The 19,342-nt window shown below is 42.2% G+C and overlaps 1 protein-coding gene and 1 long non-coding RNA gene across 2 annotated transcripts in view; one reads left to right on the top strand and one right to left on the bottom strand.

The window, feature by feature from the left end:
- The window catches only part of igsf9bb (immunoglobulin superfamily, member 9Bb), a 120,022-nt gene that overhangs the window by 28,481 nt on the left and 72,199 nt on the right, over nt 1-19,342 (bottom strand). Inside the window, exons 7-14 of the mRNA XM_061056040.1 lie at nt 18,947-19,092; nt 12,150-12,292; nt 11,834-11,974; nt 10,450-10,566; nt 9,735-9,885; nt 6,435-6,558; nt 3,993-4,168; nt 390-616 (exon numbers count right to left, since the gene is read on the bottom strand). Of these exons, the coding sequence (XP_060912023.1) occupies nt 390-616; nt 3,993-4,168; nt 6,435-6,558; nt 9,735-9,885; nt 10,450-10,566; nt 11,834-11,974; nt 12,150-12,292; nt 18,947-19,092 (1,225 nt within the window). The remainder of the gene's footprint in view (nt 1-389; nt 617-3,992; nt 4,169-6,434; nt 6,559-9,734; nt 9,886-10,449; nt 10,567-11,833; nt 11,975-12,149; nt 12,293-18,946; nt 19,093-19,342) is intronic.
- The window catches only part of LOC132988575 (uncharacterized), a 116,235-nt gene that overhangs the window by 58,272 nt on the left and 38,621 nt on the right, over nt 1-19,342 (top strand). The window lies entirely within an intron of this gene.

The raw sequence follows: 19,342 nt of genomic DNA, 5'->3' as shown, positions 1-19,342 counted from the left end.
TTGTACCGATATCCTCTTTACTTCATGTCTGATTGGGAAATAAACAATCTAAAATAAAAAAAACATAAAGTAAGGAGTAATGGAGCTGTCAGTCATACAGCAGCCGTTGTCAACAGACTGTTGTCATACAGACAGGATGGACGTGTTGAGATACTCAGCACACAAACGCTTCATGCAAGAGCTCCCGAGCGCACAGCCAGCGCTTTACTAACCGGAAGTTTGACAGAATGTAAAACCTGCACACAAGATCTAAAATTCTGTTTAAAATTTGAATGCTTTGTTCTTTTAATTATAGTTATTTTAGCATGTTGTACCTGTGCCTATGTCCCAGTCTTTAGTCTGGATCTGGCTGATCTAACTCTTCTATTAAACTGTGTCTGGTCTCTCACCTGGAGCAGGTCCCGGGCGAGCAGCTCCGTCTCCCCGGCAGGAATGCCATCGTCCAAGACCTCCCATCGCTCCCCTAGGCGGAACTCCATGACATAATGCTGGATAGGTGCTGTGTGATTGGCAGGTGGGATCCAGGTGAGCAGGACTCCCTGCTGCGTGCGATTGGCTGTGAGGCACCGTGGTGGGGTAAGCAGCACCAATGGTTCAGGGGTACTTATAGGAAATACTGCAAGAGTAGTTTTGGGTGGAGAATGGGTGTTAGTGACTTTGTTATTCAGTGAGCAGGTCTACTAGTCTGAATAGAGTGATTCAGACCCCATTTCATCCAGGAATACAAATCATGTGTCTTTCCTTCACTTTTAAGGTTATTCATATTTTCAAAGGCATTGAACTTTCTCTGCATTCTCACCTCATACTAACAAACACACAAATAAACACACACACACACACACACACAGTGTGGCCGATGTCATTCCCCACTCTCTCTCACCCCAATGTTTTACTCTATCCACTGTCCTATCTCTGAATAAAGGCATAGAGACCCCGAAGTAAACCTTTAAGAAAGCATGCTTATCTGTGTTTTTTTTCAATGTTTCAACCGTCAACAAAAACAATCCCAGCCAACTTCTTTCTTACTGTCTCATCACCGTCTTGTTCACAATATTGTTTAACTGGAGATGGTAGATATAAGATAAAAACACTACAGTAGGTCGTAGCTCAGCTTGCAGCACCTGAACAGTGTAATGAAGGTGAAAATGCTCTATTCAGCGATTTTACTGTTTTTAATCACTAGGTCTATCTGTTCTGGAAACGAGACGCCAGAGTCTGACCGATTAATCGGCCAGTCGATAATTTTCATTATATTATATATTATATTAGCTCATCCAGTGACTCGGAATCGGCTAATTTTATCACATATATGCGCTGATATTACTAGATTTATTCACCAGTCAAAAAGCATTTCATTTGAGTTTCATTGTATAACACTAGCATATAGATTATAACAAGCATCATCACCCTCCATAGTGTGAAGAGGTGATGCAGGTACTGGCTCAGTTACTTTCCAGTTAAGTGACCATCTTGTATTTGTTATACTATATAATGTACCTTTAGCAAGTGTTTGAACTGCATGTGAGGGATCAATCCAATAAAGGTTTATATCTATATCTATCGCTACAGATCGAACTTAGATCTAAGAAAGATATGGGCCGATACATCGGTATTGATCTTTTTCTCCCCAATATCAATATTGGTATTGGAGCCAAAAATCTGAATCGCTGAAGGAATCATAAACTAATACAAACCAGGCACCTATAGAAACAAGCTATTAGATGCTCTGCACACAATCTGTCCTGTGTACATCAGAGTGCCAGAAAGATGTGGATTAGAGTGACAAACTGGGTAATCTGTGCTTTTACTAGTTTAATTAACTGGGTGGGTTTGTTTTTGAGGAAGCAGACATCTACAGAAAATCCAGTTCCTTGTAAAAACCTGAACATTGAAATCTGACGAGTCATTGAGACTCAGTTTTTAAAATGAACAGCCTGTCATGCTCCTGTATTGCTCTGTGAACTATGATGCAGTTAAAAGATCAATATGGGGAGAACTTTTGAGTGACAAAATGTGTGTTGTCTCAGGATCTTTTACCTGAACCAAATCCTCATGGTTATGGTCATGGTTTGGTTAAAGGTTTAATTGCCTTTCCTCTGAGTAATAGAAAGCATGATGTATCAGGGTAACTCATTAATTAATAAATGGTGAACGACTTTGTTAAAAGGTTACAAAGGAGAAAAAAGACAATCAGCCCCTTGAATGCTGAATATTTAGTCGTCTTTGTTTCTGCTTCTATGCTGACACAGAAGGTGATGCTCCATGAATAGTTATCCCAATTTTCAGCATGTCACTTACCTTGGAGTAACAATCTCTGACAGCTTAATTTACACTTAATAAATGTCCCTTTACTCGCTGCTGTAAGGAGCGATATGATGCATCATGGTTCATCCAAAGCACAGTTTTAGTTATTAAAGGATAGCCTCTGCACTGTTGTTTTGAAACTCAGGGTCGTACAGATAAGCAATCTCTAACAGTATTTTCTAGTCTTTGTACAACCCCCCAGTTATGAGAAAAGTCCATCCCCTCCTTCTTTTGCCTGCTCCTCTTTTCAGAAACAGTGTGCTCAAACAGGCCGTTTGGGGATTTTCCCTTCATGACATCACAAAGGGCAGTAACCCCTCCCCCAGGTGGGTGACACTCCCACAGCTAGGTGTTTATTCTGCCCTCTGAGTCTGCCTTCTCACCGGAAACAATCAGGCATGGTGCAAGAAAGCCCGAGCCACCCGAGCACTTCCAGAGAGGGGCGTGGTCAGACACAGCTGATTTACATATTTAAAGCTACAGACACAGAAACAGCCTGTTCTGGGCAGGGCTGAAATAGAGGGGTTCATAAACATGCTACAGAGTGGACTTAAAACAAGAAGTTTCAGACATGTTTTGGGGAGCTTATATAAACTTATTGAAAAGGAGGATATGTGATGTAAATTATATACATATATATTTATCTTTGTTTTAATTCTTATTATTATTGTCATATTTTTGATTAGTATTTCCATCTTCTTCTTATTATTTCTATTATTAATACTTATTATCTTTGTTTTTTGAGCTGTTGTAACATGTTGATTTGATTTCATTCAGGTGTCTACCACCAGGGACAGTAAAGAGAAGTTTATCAGAGGTCCAGGACCTACTGTAGCCTTTAGACAGCACATTGTGATTATGTGTGAAAAAGTCATGCTGTGCCTCTAACCATAATATGGAGACAACAATATCAAGCAATGAGTTTTATTTATTTTGAATCAGTAATGGCTGGAAATATGTTTTTGTTTCAAACTTGACCACAAGTGTTTTTTTAGAAGAGCTCCGAACTTGTTCATTCACTGAACCAGAATCATTCACCGCCTCTTCCTTAAGTAGTCGCATGTTTTACCTTATTTACCAATACTCAGTTTAAACACTTTCAGGCAGCTACTATATCAGAGTGGCATGTCATGCCTGGTCACGATGTTTGCAGCTCAGTCTACAGCCCTTAAGGCTGACGAGCAGCAAAGAGATTTAAGGCGGAACTGATTTATGCTTTTTTTTTCTGGTTTTAATCACCAAAATTATTTATTGACCTCTGTGGCATATTCACCAAAGCCTGTCTTTCTTCTATTGTTGTATGTGTAAAAAATGCATCACAAAACCAAATGTTCAGATTTTCAACTGACAGGGTTTACTCTAATGTAATGATGATTTAAGAGGGTAGTCCTAACAGAGAAAACATGAAAATCTGAGGTAATAAAACATCTGCACTATCCTCTTTAGCTGATATGTAGCTTGACTTAACAAGTTCCATTCACAGCAAACATTTTAAAATTGCTCAATTTAAGGAACAATGTTGTTGAATTTAATGTTTCCACAATAATCCAGAATAAATGTTATGCACAAAAACCTCTCCAAATAAGCTTCTGAATGCTTTCTGTTCATTCCCGTTGTGTGTCTGAGTGCCAAAGTCATTTTATTATGGGCCCTCTTTGTCCGAGTCGGGCAGCAGTAAGGACACTCACCTAGAGTGTTCACAGTGACAACCTCGCTGAAGGGGCCTGTGCCAAGCTTGTTTGCGGCCAGGACGCTGAACTGGTACGTTGTCTCTGGCTCCAAGCCAGGCACCGCCATCCAGTCGTGGCCTCCAGGCACTGGTACGGAGAGCCAGTCATGTGGACCTAAACGCTCCCTCTTCAGCCTGTACAGGAGTCAGGGTGATACGGGATCAGGATGACTGCAGCATTTTGAGGATAATGGGACTGGCTCTACACTTCTGTGTAATAATGAGATAGTCTAATTATATAACAGGATACAATTAAAACAACTCTTATAACTCTTCGCATCACTATATTTCATATTACACAATGTAATGGGTTTCCTGCAACAGTTACAGACTCATCATTGATCCAACGTTACATAATTATCAAATCGTTCACTTCATTCACATCATGATATTCACTGGATGGTTATAAGCCCATGCTGCGCTCAGCTTTGCAGTTTGCTGTTCGGCCATGCCACACATTCAGCTTTAAACTTTACCTGGTCAGCAAATAAAGCAGAGAACTGTTCACATGCAGCAGCTCAAGCTAACACTCCTACTGTAAATGCTTTACAAAACGCTGGTAAAGAGGTTTTTCTTTACGGTTAGATAGCTGATATGTCCCAAGAAACTAATATTTGACACTCAACACATCATCCTATAAGGTAAAATATATTCATTCATATAACTATAGTGAAGTTAACTATGCAACTACTATCATCATCAAACTGGCTGAAATGTTTGTGTCCTTTGTTAATTGATGTCTTCTTATAGACTCATAACATTTGTTTACATGTTTTTTTCGATATGTTTCGCAGTGCGTTTCTAGAGGGAAGATATTTTGGCATTTAAATAAGGAATTCAGCTACAACATAAAATATCAAGGCAGGTCAGAGTTCAGTCACTAAAACTGTCTGATCACCAACAGGCTCAGATTGTTAATATAATTGTTTGACAGCTTTACTGAGACGTTTGATGGCAGAGTGCGTTTTGACCACAAGTCTTCTTCTCTCACATGAAGTAGACTTCTGGTCAAAACACTGTCATTAAAAAAATAAAAATAAAAACTTTTTTGTGGAGTAAGTGTGTGGGTATAATGTCCCTTTTCAGTTTGCTGTTGTTGAATGTGCCTTTAACCACCCTTCTTCTAAATATTATTTTTGAGCAGAAACACCTGTAATTAGCTACATTGCTTTCTTCACAATCACCAGACTCCATTGACAAAAGTTGCCATTCTACCTTGTGTTTGACCCAAGTTAACCATTTATATCCCAGAAATCACACTATGAACACACATTAGAGTGTGGTGCCTTTAAGAGGCTGATTTGGTGTGTTTTTATTGGTTAAGAAAAGTATGCTCCCGCAGCCATCCAGAACGTTTTGTTTTTATTCTCTATTCAGATCTCAGAATATTTAAAGAAAATGGCCCTGGTTCAAAAAAAGTGAGAATACCCCTGCAGTATTTTTGCTCTACACTCTTTCTCACACTCTCGGATGTTTTTAGAGTGTCAGTGTTTCTCTTTTTTTGGCAGAGAGGGTTAGATGGGATTTGGAAAAGCTACCCATTCATCCCCAGCATGAAGAAATTACTGAAGTTTAACCACGACTTCAGAGGGACAGGCCACCTGAGAAATGTCATTAAGATTGATGCAGCCCCAAAAGCTGCTCTGCATGCATTGCTCACTGATGTTTGCTGTCAGTAAGAATATGATTTATTAAAGCTGCTGTCTGCTGGTTTTACATTTGTGCAGCTCTGCAGCTCCCTCACCGTTGAATAAAGCATGATGGTTTATAAGAAAATAGAGTCTGGATTGTTTCAGCATTTTCTATATGTATCGAATAAATCACAACGGAAAACAAAATCAGCAGCATAATCGACCCTAAAGATCAAGTTTCCATATTTTGGTTGTAAAAAAGACGGTTTCTAATGATGTAAAAGTCTTGTTTGGTGTTAAAAAGCCATCAGAACTGGTCTCACAATCAGTGAAATGCCACACAGAGCCCAGCAGATTAGTCTCTTGGATTTAAAATGGTTAAAGATCTCATTTAAATGAAATATTGAGCAACATAATGTGCTGCAGAAAATGTTCCCTTCCTCACCTGACAACTGCATATGCTATAACTTTAAGAAACTCTGCAGATGAAACATTGAAACGCAGGCCTTTTTCCCAGCTAAGAAGCGGCAAAGCAGCAGCAGCAGCAGGACAGAGAACTTTGGGTCATGTTCAGTTTAGTTGCACTTTTCCCCTTCAGAGATTCTTAAATCAGAGATGAAAACTCACTCACACTGGACCTCCATGTTTTTCCATCTCTACGTTTTCACAACTGTTCTGAACACAACCCTGGAAAAGACATTTTTCAGAAATAGCAGAGGACATATTGGAAGAAGAAAAAGCAGGAAGCAAAGCATGCTGGGATGACTCACACATGGCCGTACCAGACTGAGAATGTCTGCTGGAAGCCTCCGTCATAGCCCGCCTCCCAGGACACATTGGCCCAGGTAGAGGACGCCACCACATGGACGCTGGTGGGGGCGTGGGGGCTTGTGCCTGCAGGAGAAAGGTGTTTTTAAAGGGTCCCATGCTGTGAAACAGGACATTCATTTCCTGAAAGCTGGATGTATGTGTTTATTGTGTCATTTATTTTTTACCATGAAACATTTAACCGGAAAGACTCATGTACGCTGAAAGAATTTTCAAATGTCTAAAGTTTTCATTGGTATTACCTGCCAAACATAAAATATGTAGAATTTTATAAGAATGGATACATTCAAATATAAATTAATTTCAAATAGACTCAACCTATGTCATCTATATTATTTGTTGTGTACTTACATAAGCTCAAATAAAACCATCAGTTATCAAAGCCAGAGAAATCCTTCATTTTATAGTTCTAAAGGGACATGACTTGCCGTGTTGACCGCCATGACAGACACAACATGTTTATAGTTGTCGTGGAAACACCAGATGTTACGTCAAGTACTGCTACATAAGAAAGCAGGAACTGCTACTAAAAGCTGCCGAACTGTTTCTATATGTGAAAAAAACGTCATGTAAATTATACTTGGATACATCGTCGTGACCACAGTCAACTCAGAGTTCGATTTTATCAGGGTGGGGTTGGAGTAGCAGAGAGAACCACTCCCATGATTCCCTGCCAGCCTCGACTGTCATCTTTTGTTATTGTTTTTAATGAGAGCCCCCTGGTGGAATTTACATACTGTACATTTAAATAATGTAAATTCAATTCAGGAATGTCTTTTCTTCTAAATATAAATTACAACTTATAGGTAAGTTTTTTTTTAGGTCCTGCACTGGAGCCAAAACAAGAAGAAAGCAGCCAAGAGGAGCTGGTTCAGTCCAGTCATTGTGCAGCTCTGATCTGACTGGCTCGAATCCAAAGAGGAAGAACAACAGCCAGCAGGGACAACACTGACAACAGGGCAGACAAGGTCAATGACTCCATTTACCAGAGCAATGAAATATACTCCAAATTCAGAAATCACAACTAAGTCTGGACTAAAAACGTTTGAATTCTGATGAGCTTGCAGTGTTTAATAGCAGACAGCTGAGTGTTATCTTACAACAGAGCTGCAAGAGTGAAATCACTCACAACAAAACCGTCATATCAGGTCAGTCGATTCAAACTAAAACAAATCTTTTTTTTTCTGGCACCTTTAAATAAAGGAATTTAAAGGTCCCATATTATGCTTTTTCTGGTTTTATATGCCCTTTAGTGTGTTTTCTAAGTGCCCTGTGCATGTTTAGGCACATCTATGTGCAAAAATTCAAAGTCCACGGAAACGCAGCTTCTCCTACCTCCTCCTGTTAGCTGCAGCATTAGCCGCATGTAACGCTCGGTTCTAGCCCCCCTCGATAAAAATTTGTCAGTGCGGCGTCTTACCAGTGTGATATCACTGATCTAAGCCCATTGGCTCGTTGTGGCAAGCCCTGCAGCTCATGTTGAAATATCCGAGACGCGTGCTGAGCAACTGACCAATAACGACAGAGCGGATCGGCAGACCAATCAGAGCAGACTTGGCCCACGTGGGGTCTAACAGTGTGGGCTCAACAGAGTGTAGCTGACGGACTCAGAACGTAGAGGGAGCAAAGAGGAGCAGTACATGAAAACAGAGACTTTTTTCAAACTTTAGCTATTGTGAACGGACAAAAGTAGGTACATAGATTAAATATATGAACCCCAAAAAGGGCAGAATATGGACTCTTTAAGTAGCTAATTCTATGTGCTTTTAAACAGGTGTGTCACACAACTTTTTACTCAGTTGTATTCTGGTTTGAGTTGCGGGAAAAATAAGTTTAGTGTTTAAGTTACCACAGACTTCAAGAATACTTTGCAGCCATCGTTGGTTTGCACCGCAAAACTGCAAAACCAAACTACGCATATAAAAACTAGATCCCATTTTTGAAAGAACTCGTCACTTGATGCCATATTGACATTTTATCATTTGAGTTACAATGAACCAAGAGAGCTAACTGAGGTGGTAAGAGACATTTAATTGAAATGGTAAATGGACTTGAGCTTGATCTAGTCTTCTGATTAATCAAAGCTCTTTTTAAACAACGTCCAAATTCATTAATTCATTTAAATAATAAGACCAATAACCAAATTATCCCCATTTTGAAACAATTGTCTTTCAAGCAAAGAAAACATTTGCTTAGCCAAGTTGCCCAAACTGTCCGCCATTAAAGCGCCAATACTTCTTATCTGGTTAGCTTGAGCTGATAACAACCTGCCAGCAACAATTTCCATCAGGCTGAAAAAGTCATTGACTAGAAATGAGAATCTGCTTTTGTATACCGCTCAAAGGTTCATTGTTTTCAAAGAAAACTTGAGATACTTGAAAGGTATTGCTCTGTGATCCATCTTAAATAAGAGAGCAGGGCTAATTGATCAGTCAGTGAAAGCATTTCTCTGAGAACTATTCTGAAATAAAGCATTTATTAACGTTTGTTTAAATTCAGGGCTATGTCCTACCAAGAATTCTGATAGTCTAATCAGATTTCGCCAATAAATGAAGAACTTTGAGTGCTTTGAAAGACGCTTTTAAATAAAATTATTATTATGTTATTTTTTCACTTTAATGTCTCATGATTTAGCTGTTATAAGTGGCAGCTGTCTGTCTTTCTGACTTTTCAACTACTGTATATTGTTTTACCAAATGAAGGTTTTCAGTCAGCGAGTTAGCTTGAGTTGCGGCAGCTCTGCATGCAGCTCCTGAGGCCCCACTGAAGGTCAACTCATTTTTAAGGTAAAACTGCCTTTTCAGTGTTTCTACAGGGGTATTTTAATCACCAGGAGTCTGGTTGTAGGGTGAGAGTTCTGCACCTGATAGTAAAAACCTGACATACAATGAAAACTGAAGAAATCTTAAGCTCAAAAGAAAGATTAGCATCTATAAACAAGCTAGCGGGAGCTCAGCTCCCAGCCCCTCCTGACATCCTGTCTCCTCTCAAGAAGGGAAAGGGAGAAACTCTGATTAACAGGGTGAAATTACTTTGTTATATAAGTAGTTCTATAAGTTATACTCATAATCTCAACATCTGTATCTCCGTCTGTACAACCAGGCAGCATAAACAAAAACAAAAAGCGCTGAAGTTTGAGAGTCAACTTTTGGTCTTCTCGACTGACGATTTCAGTTGCTGGCTTTCATAGTTTCACTCAAACTTGATGTTTGTGTGTCTGCATCTGTGTCCATGTAGTGTACCTATGACTTGGACGTGCGTGCTGGCAGTGATGCTCGTGGCAACGTTGGTGGCGACACACTCCCACTCCCCGTGGTCCTCCTTTGTGAGTGACTTGAACTGTAAGCTGCCTCGAGGCAGAACATTGTGCTTGCTTTTACTTGGCTTCCCTACCTGCAGTCAGCCGGCCGAGCACAGAGTCAGAAAAGAAGAGAGAGAAACATTTACTGTAGTTAAGAATGTACAACCTTCCAAAAATCATACATAGACGCCAAACACAACACGCTAACAGAAAACATCACAAGCTATTTAAAACATCATGAACAAACTATCCTCTTCTTCAAAAATAGAATAATTGTTTTTAATATTTTAATATTGACTTAATTTCAATTTGAGTCATTTGACTTAACTTCATTAATATTGATAATGAATAATGGATTTCATGAGTGGAGGAGAAAAACATTCTGAGAGTAGTCAATGAGTGGGATTAAACAGGCCTCATCATCAACAAAACATTTGAGAGAATCTAATATGTTCCCCTGACGGCATATTTTTATAGACATCATTAAAATGTGATTAAAATCGCTAAAATGACAAACAGCAGTTTGAGTCATTAAGATCTGAGCACCCACTACAGGACTCGGTTTTCTCAATAGAAATCACTGCACATGACATGAAATCAACAGAAGGTAGTGATTAATAAACAGCCATATAAAGACCATATTGCATGTGTCTTACCTTCCTCCATGTGATGTTGGGGAAGGGGTCTCCCTCCGCCTCACAGGGGATGACCAGCTCTCTCCCAGCCTCCTGTCTGTACTCCCCTCCAGGAACCACTGAGAATTTGGGAGGGTCCTACACAGAACAGGTGAGTATAAACTGATCAGCTGCTCAGGTGAACTTGAAAGAGCATGATTCAACATGTCAGAGGATTACTTTAGGATACGATGTCTACACAAGAGGAGATGTTAATGATACTCATTCTGCCTTGGAGAAATGATCCCACTGAATGGCCAGAAGTAAAAAACTATAAGAAATACTCTGATAAGAATGCAACTTTTTGATTGAATCACCTCTTAAGATCATCATTTAAAGGTATCCAAGATTAACAAACTTGGACAACTGAGTGAGGGTCAGGAGGCCGAAATTTTCACATTCTTGCTTCTGATGCCAGAAGCAGAATGTCTTAACATCTGTATCCACTTTAGTCTTCACAATGAATCTGTTTTTCAGTTCTGATCTTTGAAAAATAAGTTGCCACAAAAATCTGGAATATATCATACTGTATATATAAGATGCAGTCTGTGTTGGGGGGTCTGACAGATGGAAAAAATTTATTGTCTTCCTTCTGGACAATTTCCATAGTGTTTAGAAAAGTCCACTATGTGCAGCTTCTATGCAGCTGTCTAATTCGCCATCTGGAGTTTATAATCCTGCTAGCTTTGGTACGGTAGTCGAGTTCTCAGCCTACGGTAACGTTGATAGTTTTAAAATACGGAGCCACAGCCCTCGACCACAGCCCACCTCCACTGGTCCCTTGTTGTCTTTTAAATCCAACCAACCCTTTAAAATGTTTCTTCATTTAACAGTACACCACTGTTTACTTGAAATGCATGATTATTAACTAATGAGGGAGAAAAGCTGAAAAAAATGGCGTCCCAAGCCTGGTCTGCATTGCTATCGTTCCCAGCATGCTTTGCACAGCATCAGCTTGCAACACACGATGCTGGGACCGTCACAATTGGGGTACATTTTAATTTTATTCATGTTGAGTGCAGTGGGTGATGGTAATGGCTCTACTTGCGGTCAGGAGGGTGCATGTCTCAGCATTATATACTGGTATATTGGTCATACTGGTGTATATAGAACGCAGCCCACTATTTAGATGATAAAGTAAGTATTAAAAGTGTGTCTTACACACTGAATTTTAATGTAGTTCTTGGTGCTTTAACCTTTTGGGAGTGAATATTTGCACACAGCAGCATTTATATATTTTTCTGTTGTTTGCTAGCAGACAAATGTTACATGGAGGCTTATTCACAGAAAACAGAGTCAATGGATAACTGTTTTCTCCTCTGGTGGTGAACTGTCTTAACTGTGTCTGCTTCTTCTATGGGCATACCTTTAGCACCAGGGGAGCAGGAGGGGACCATCCCATTGAACCCAGGGCGTTGTAAGGCATGCAGGTATAGGTGCCGAGAGAGTCCTCCGTCACCTCTGCCACACGGATGCTCCCATCCTCCATTTGGCTCCAACCAGGGTACTGTGAATGGAAGTGTTGGATTGGTGTAGGGAAATTATAGCGCAATAATTACCAATGGCTCCTGGAAGGTAAACTGAATATCTAATCGGAGGTGAAAAATGGATCACACAAAGTTTGAAGCATTTGCTTGAAGTCGAGTAAGTTGAACCAAAGCTGCAGCACAGCAGCAGCTCACCTTGTCTATCCGGAGAGGGAGGCCATCTTTCTTCCACTTCACCAGAGTGAGTGGGGGATTTGCATCTACAGGACAGCGGATGAAGCCGGGCAGACCGATGGCCACGTAGATGACGGATGGCATGTTTACCACACGGGCAGGATCTGATGAAATTCCAAGGGAGAGAGAGAGAGAGAGAGAAGCGAGTGATGAAATTACATTTGTAGCTTGGGAAACCTTTAGCCCAGTGATTGAAGCTGTGAAGAGAAAACTGGGAAATCACATTGTTTTTATGGGAAGAGGGATTGCTGTGGCACTGGATCATCCCCTACTTCTCTTCCTCTTTGAAGAGGGTACATCCTGGCAAGCAGCAGGGATTTTAGTCATGAAACAAAGTAGGGGGCAACTTGAGTTTTGATTCGAGGATGGTACAAGAGATGAGAGATATGAGATAGGCAAACTCAGTGTCCTCTGTCAAGTCGTTTCTTAAAACTCACTTTGAACTGGGTATCTTTTTCTTAACTGGCAGCTTGTTTTGTACTTCTTAACCATATAGTGATATATCTGGGTCTGGGTCTTATTTACCCGTTATTTTAGATTGAATGTATTTTCTTTGTTTTAATTGTTTTGGCTTGTTTTCATTCTAAAGCACTTCTGCCTGTTCTGCCTTTAACACCATAAGGCCAATGATGTTGACTGGGAAGATGGAAGACCTTCAGAGTACCAACACCCACCTGTAACTGGATCCTGGACTTCCTCATAGACAGTTGATGATGAGGATGGCAAACAAGGATATTTCTGATAGTCAGCACAGACCCCCCCACCCCCCCAGTGCTGCTGCCTAAGCCTAAACTTTTTTCTCTGTAAACATACGACTGTATCTCAACACAAGACAAGAACATCATCATCAAATATGCAACATCACCATCCTCGGCCTCATCGGAGGGAGTGATGAGTCTTCATGCTGGTCAACAAAATCACTGTCTATGGAGAGGACAATGATCTCGTCCTCAACATAGAACTGAGGAATTTATTCTGGACTTAAGGAGGAAAGCCCCCCCCCCTCCCTCTGCAGCCTCTCACCATCAAGGGGACTGGGGTGGAGTGGGCTGACAGCTACAACTTCCTTGGTCTTCACATTTCCGAAAATCTCAGCTGGGCCAGAAACACTGCGGCAACAATGAAGAAAGCACAGCAGGGGCTTAACTTCATCAGTCTGCTGAAGAAGACCAGACATCAGCCCCTCACTCAGGCCTACAGAGGCCTCGTTGAACGGATCTTCTCCAGTAACACCACACCGGCTGAGAGGAGTTTGCTTCAACGGGTCATGAAAACTGCAGAGAGGATCATCAGCTCCGACCTCCCCCTCCATGGACACTCTATACAAACAGCACTGCAGGAGGAAAGTACAGAGCATCCTCAGGGTCAAACATCACCCATCCCATGCTCTGTTCAAGTGGAAGAACTCAGGCTACAACCTGAGACACCACAGGCCAGAGAGCATCTCCACTCTACCCAAGGCCTGCTTCCACAGCACAGGACACTAAAGATGGAAGGAAACATCAGAAACCCACATCTCACCTACGTAATGCACAGTTACTCCACAGCTAATAAGAACGTGCAAAAACAACGACCAAAAAAGTGCAATAACATAACATTATGTGCAAAGAAAGATTCTTATGTGTAATAACAGATTAGATATCCACACACCTTCATTTATTTTTTACATTTTCCAAGGGCAATAATAGATTTGAAAAAACTTTAAAGATAGAATATGCAACATTTTACACTTAAATATAGCAGGTATCAAGTATATCCTATGTAAATATCTCTTTGAGTCATGACTGTCTACTAGGGTTGTGCATCTTTGGGTGTCTTACGATTCGATTTTGATTCTTGGGGTCACAATTTGATTCAGTATCGATTTTCAATTCAAAACAATTCTGAATTCATTGATCCATGGATTCAAAGTCTATTTATGAACTTGTACATACTTCAGGATCTACTCCAGTCATCCGTGAGACTGGCTGAATTTCTTGATGCTCCATTTGGCCCGCCCCCCAACGGCCCCCCTTGATGGTCAAGTTCATTTTATTTTCTATATAGTGCCAGATCACAACAGAAGTCATAAGGATACCTTTCCTATAGAACAAGGTCTATGCCTCATCATTTAATTAAACAAACTTAATAGCCTTATGTTATTTATCTTATTTACACGACGGCATGTCATTTCTGTCTCTACATGGTCGCGCGTTTACAATTCTCCTCTGCTCTCTGCAGGTGGAGTTTCGCCCCGATGCACACACATACACACACACACAGACACGTTCGCACACAGACACTTGCGCGCACACAGGTGAGCACACTCTCACCAGCGGAGGCCTGGGTGTGTGTGGTTGTGTCTGACGGACGCACAAGCAATAATAAAAAGTCTGTAAGAAGCATGAGAAAATAAAGTAGTCGGCTTAGTTGACTTCGGACTTTTCTGGGCATGTCTCTCTCTCTGCCATTACTCAGGGGATGCACTGTTAGCATGCTGCATTCAGGGGTTCTCAGACAATGAAAGATGCATTCAGGTCACCAAAGTATATCCCCCTGGTCCAAAGGCAGCCTGTGACCACAAGGACTGTTAGGAGGTGGACACAGGAGAGCAACGAGGCACTGCAGGACTGCTTTGAGTCCACAGACTGGGATGTACTCTGCGAGCCACATGGAGAGGACATTAACAGCATGACTGACTGCATCACGGAATACATTAAATTCTGTAAGAACACTGCTCTACCGGCCCGGACTGTACGCTGTTCCTAATAACAAACCCTGGATCACCAGTGACCTGAAAGCCCTTCTCAACAAAAAGAAACAAGCCTTCAGGTCTGGAAACAGGGAGGAGCTGAAAAGGATACAGCACGATCTGAGGGACAAGCTGAGGGAGTGCAAGGACTCATACAGGAGAAAGCTGGAGGCCAAACTCCATCAGAACAACGTGAGGGATGTGTGGACGGGAATGAGGGAAATCACTGGTTTCAAGGGGAGAGAAAGACAACACTCTGGCAGCCTGGAGAGGGCGAATGAGCTAATCCTGTTCTTCAACCTGTTCTTCAACAGGTTTAGTTCACAGCCTTCAGCTGCCTCTCCCACCTCAAACAATACCCCTGTGCTTCACACCTCCCAGCCTCCCTTTGTATTTTCTCCCTCCCCCCAACCCCCCATGGTGAACTCTTTGGACTCTGGCCCCGCACCACAAGAGTGCACATCCCCCTCTGAGGTGAATTGCTCCATCCCCCCTGACTCTAACAACTGGCCAGGTTAAGAGACAGCTGGAGAAACTACACATTAGCAAGGCTCCAGGCCCGGACGGCATCAGCCCAAGGGTTCTGAAGACCTGTGCCAGCCAGCTGTCTGAGATTCTCTTCACCTCTTCAACCTGAGTCTGAGCCAGGAGAGGATACCGGTGCTGTGGAAAACGTCCTGCTTGGTCCCGGTCCCAAAGAAGACGACACCATCTGATCTCAAGGACTATCGACCAGTGGCTCTCACTTCTCATGTGATGAAAGTGTTGGAGAGGCTCGTCTTGACTCACCTCAGGTGAAACCATCCCTTGACCCTCTACAATTTGCCTACCAGCCACACCTGGGAGTGGACGATGCCATCATCTACCTGCTGCAGCGTGCTCACTCACATCTGGAGGGAAACGGCTGCACTGTGAGAATCACCTTTTTTTTATTTCATTCAACACCATCCAGCCACAACTGCTGGAAGAGAAGCTGCAGTTGATGGGTGTGGACTCGTCCATCATCTCCTGGATTACTGACTACCTGACAGACAGAACACAGTTTGTCCGACTTGGCAGTGTTCAGTCTGGAATGGTGGAGAGCAGTACAGGAGCTCCACAGGGGACTGTACTGTCTCCTTTCCTTTTCACCTTGTACACCTCTGACTTTAAGTACAACTCCAGGTCATGCCACTTGCAGAAGTTTTCTGATGACTCTGCGGTGGTTGGATGTATAAGTGATGGGCAAGAGGGGGAGTACAGAGAGCTGGTGGATAACTTTGTGGATTGGACAGGAAGAAATCACCTGATTCTGAACATGGATAAGACCAGGGAGATGGTGATCGACTTCAGAAGGAAGGACAGAGCCACCACCGCTGTGCATCCTGGGAGAGGATGTGTCTGTGGTGGAGGAGTACAAGTACCTGGGTGTCAACATAGACAACAAACTGAATTGGAAGGCCAACACACTACAAGAAGGGGATGAGCCGGCTCTACTTTCTGAGGAAGCTGAGATCCTTCAACGTGTGCAGCAAAATGTTGGAGATCTTCTACCAGTCTGTTGTGGCCAGTCTCCATGAGACTGCTGGAAAAAACAATCATAAATATATATATATATATATATATATATACACTACACTATAAAAATCTAACTATACCTGACCTGCCTCACCTCTATCAGTCTAATCATATACGCTCTGAAATGTTTGAGTTTTATTACCAGATTTGCTTCACATTAGCGGCTTTCATTTTACATTTTCCCTCTGTATTTTAAGTCTGAAATAACTGTGATTTGATACGCTCCAGCTCAACCCTTTGGGCACAGACAGGCACAGGAGGAGAACGGGAGTCCATCTGCTAGGGGAAAGGAAATAAGAGGCGGAAAAAGGAGGGGAAACTAAAACTTCTCCATCTAAATCCTTTATTCTGAAGAGAAGGGATAGAGAGCAGCATGGGGCATAAATGAGGGCAAGAAGGAGAGACAGAGAGTATAGGCACTGTGGTGATAAGGAGGAGAAATGGTGTGAGTGAGGAGAGGAGGAGGGGTGAAGAGAGGGGGAGTGAGTGCTATCAGCGGAGCGATAGAGGAGGGATGAGCGAGGATGAGCACGAGCGTGGGAAAGAGGACAGGTGAGAGAGAGAGGGAGGGAGAGAGAGAGAGAGAGGGATGTGAGTGGATGACGTAAGGTAGAGAGGAGCTGATGGAGGAGAAATGAGGAGGAGGAGGAGGAGGCTGTGATCATGATGAAGCAGGGAAAAGGCAGATGAGAGAGTGAACAAGAGAGTGAATGAGTCAATCAATCAACCAATCTTTATCTGTCCGGTGCCAATTCATGACAAATGTTAACCCAACACACTTTACAAAACGAGCAGGTCTGGACCTTGATCTTTGTTATATTAGACCTTACTCTTTACGAGTGTGTGACACGGTGAGACAGAAGGATTAAAACACAGTGAGAGATCGATTGACCACAGTTTCCAGAACAACTTTGTACCACAAACTGATGTCCTCCGAAAGTCCTAACCGCCGACCCGGCTCAGCTCTGCCACAAAGAGCCCAGAGGAGCACCGCCACCGGCACCAGAGACACGAATATCAGCCAAGTTTCTAAAAATAGCCCTCAGACAGCGCTATCGCTCACGACACGCTGGTTCCCACTGCAGGATGCTTCGGGGGAACTTATTCACTGGCAGGGGTTTCAGGGAGAAAGAAAAGGGAGAGGGATTTGAGAGGAAAAAAAAGGGCATAAAACAAATGAAAAGAGCGGGTTTGGAGGATTGAGAGGGGGGATGAGAGGGAGACAAAAGGAAAGGTTGAGAAAAGAGGAGAGGAGAGGACAGAGAGACAGAGGGAGCCCTCTGCAGTCGACGGAAAAAAAGTCTTACAGCGATGATGTAATCCCCCTCTCTCACATCTCCCTCCCTCTCCCACAACTGGTGTTGCCTGCCTCTGCTAGTCACACACTCACACACACACACACACACACACACACACACACACACACACACACACAGCAATCTAACGTACGACCATCAGAGGAGACATGAGAGCGAGGGAATGCAAAATGTCTGTTGCCTTGACTACTGCTAGTGGCCGGTCACCGGTCCACTAAAACTGGGAGAAGGTACCTGTACCCTGAAAGATCCATTAGGGTACAAGTTCATTGATCAGTCCCACATCATGACATAATTTTCTTGGACAGATAAGTGACTTAGCAGGACCCGATCTAAATAGATGAAGGGCATAAAGCCATAAAGCATATGGCATGTTTATAGATGCAAGGTTAGTGGTAGACTCCTATACGCTCTTAAGGACTGCAGATGTGAGCGATTAGCCAACTACATTGTCAAAGTCTGCATCATTGCTTGTTGGCACCAGAAATACTAGTTTGTTAGACTAATAATAAATATTTGGATTAATTCAAGCCCACAATGCGGGTGAAATACTGTGCTGCAGCCAATCACCACTAGCCTGCGCTGTAGCTCCGATTATAGGCTTCTGCCACACTTCCATAGTGCTCTACTACCTGACTGTAAACAAGGGCAGGAAGTGAATAGCATATTGTAAAAGTAGCCCATTTTAGCAGTATTTTGATTGAGACAATGGAGATAAAATTGTATGTAGGCTGTGTCATGTAAAACAGACATATCGACCAGAACCCTGTCTAACCACATGTGGACGTTAACATCACTTCAGTGTCAAGCTATCTTTTAAGTGGTCCTTTCTCTGACCCGGATGCTTTTTGAAGTGACAAATTCACCAGGTGTCATCTCGACAGACCGTCAGAGTGACTGATATTCTACATGAGTGTTTGATGGGAGGAGAGAAAAAAGGAGGCAGTGACCCACGATGAGGACAGAGGGAAGAGGAGATGGAGACATGCTGTTGTGGTTATGGAAATAAATTTACATACATGGGTTTCAAATGAGATGTCAAAAGAGATGGTCCTGTTTTTTAAGGATGGAAACCTTGGCTTTATGACCCCATAGACTCTAAAGTTAATCACAAATAAATAAAAAAGGCAGGTGTTAAAAAGCAGGTTGCTCACATTGCACTGTTAGGTAGGCAGAGGCAGTCGGTGGTCGGCCCAGGCTGTTGCTCGGAGCACAGGTGTATTTCCCAGCATCCTCTGGCTTGACTTGGGCGATGATGAGGGAGCCATCAATAAGAATACTGACTCTGCGCTTCAGGTCGCTGTGAATATGAAGAGAAAGGACATGTTAATGTTGAAATAAGCGTCAATGATCTCAGTGTGTTTTTTTTTATCTGACACAATGTCATCTGGAAGAATTCAGTGAGTTGAAAAATAGCCTGAAAGAATAATTTTGTGTATCAGAATTATATGCAATAAGACGTACATTCAGACAAACAGCAAGTCTTTCATGGAACTAAAAATCTTTCTCAAACATCTCCAGTAGTCAGCAGGCAAGAATCAAAGCCTAAT

Source organism: Labrus mixtus, chromosome 14 (assembly GCF_963584025.1).
Source record: "Labrus mixtus chromosome 14, fLabMix1.1, whole genome shotgun sequence".
Lineage (NCBI taxonomy): Eukaryota > Metazoa > Chordata > Actinopteri > Labriformes > Labridae > Labrus > Labrus mixtus.
The sequence above is the reverse complement of the archived record's forward strand: the minus strand, read 5'-3'. Positions and strand labels throughout refer to the sequence as shown.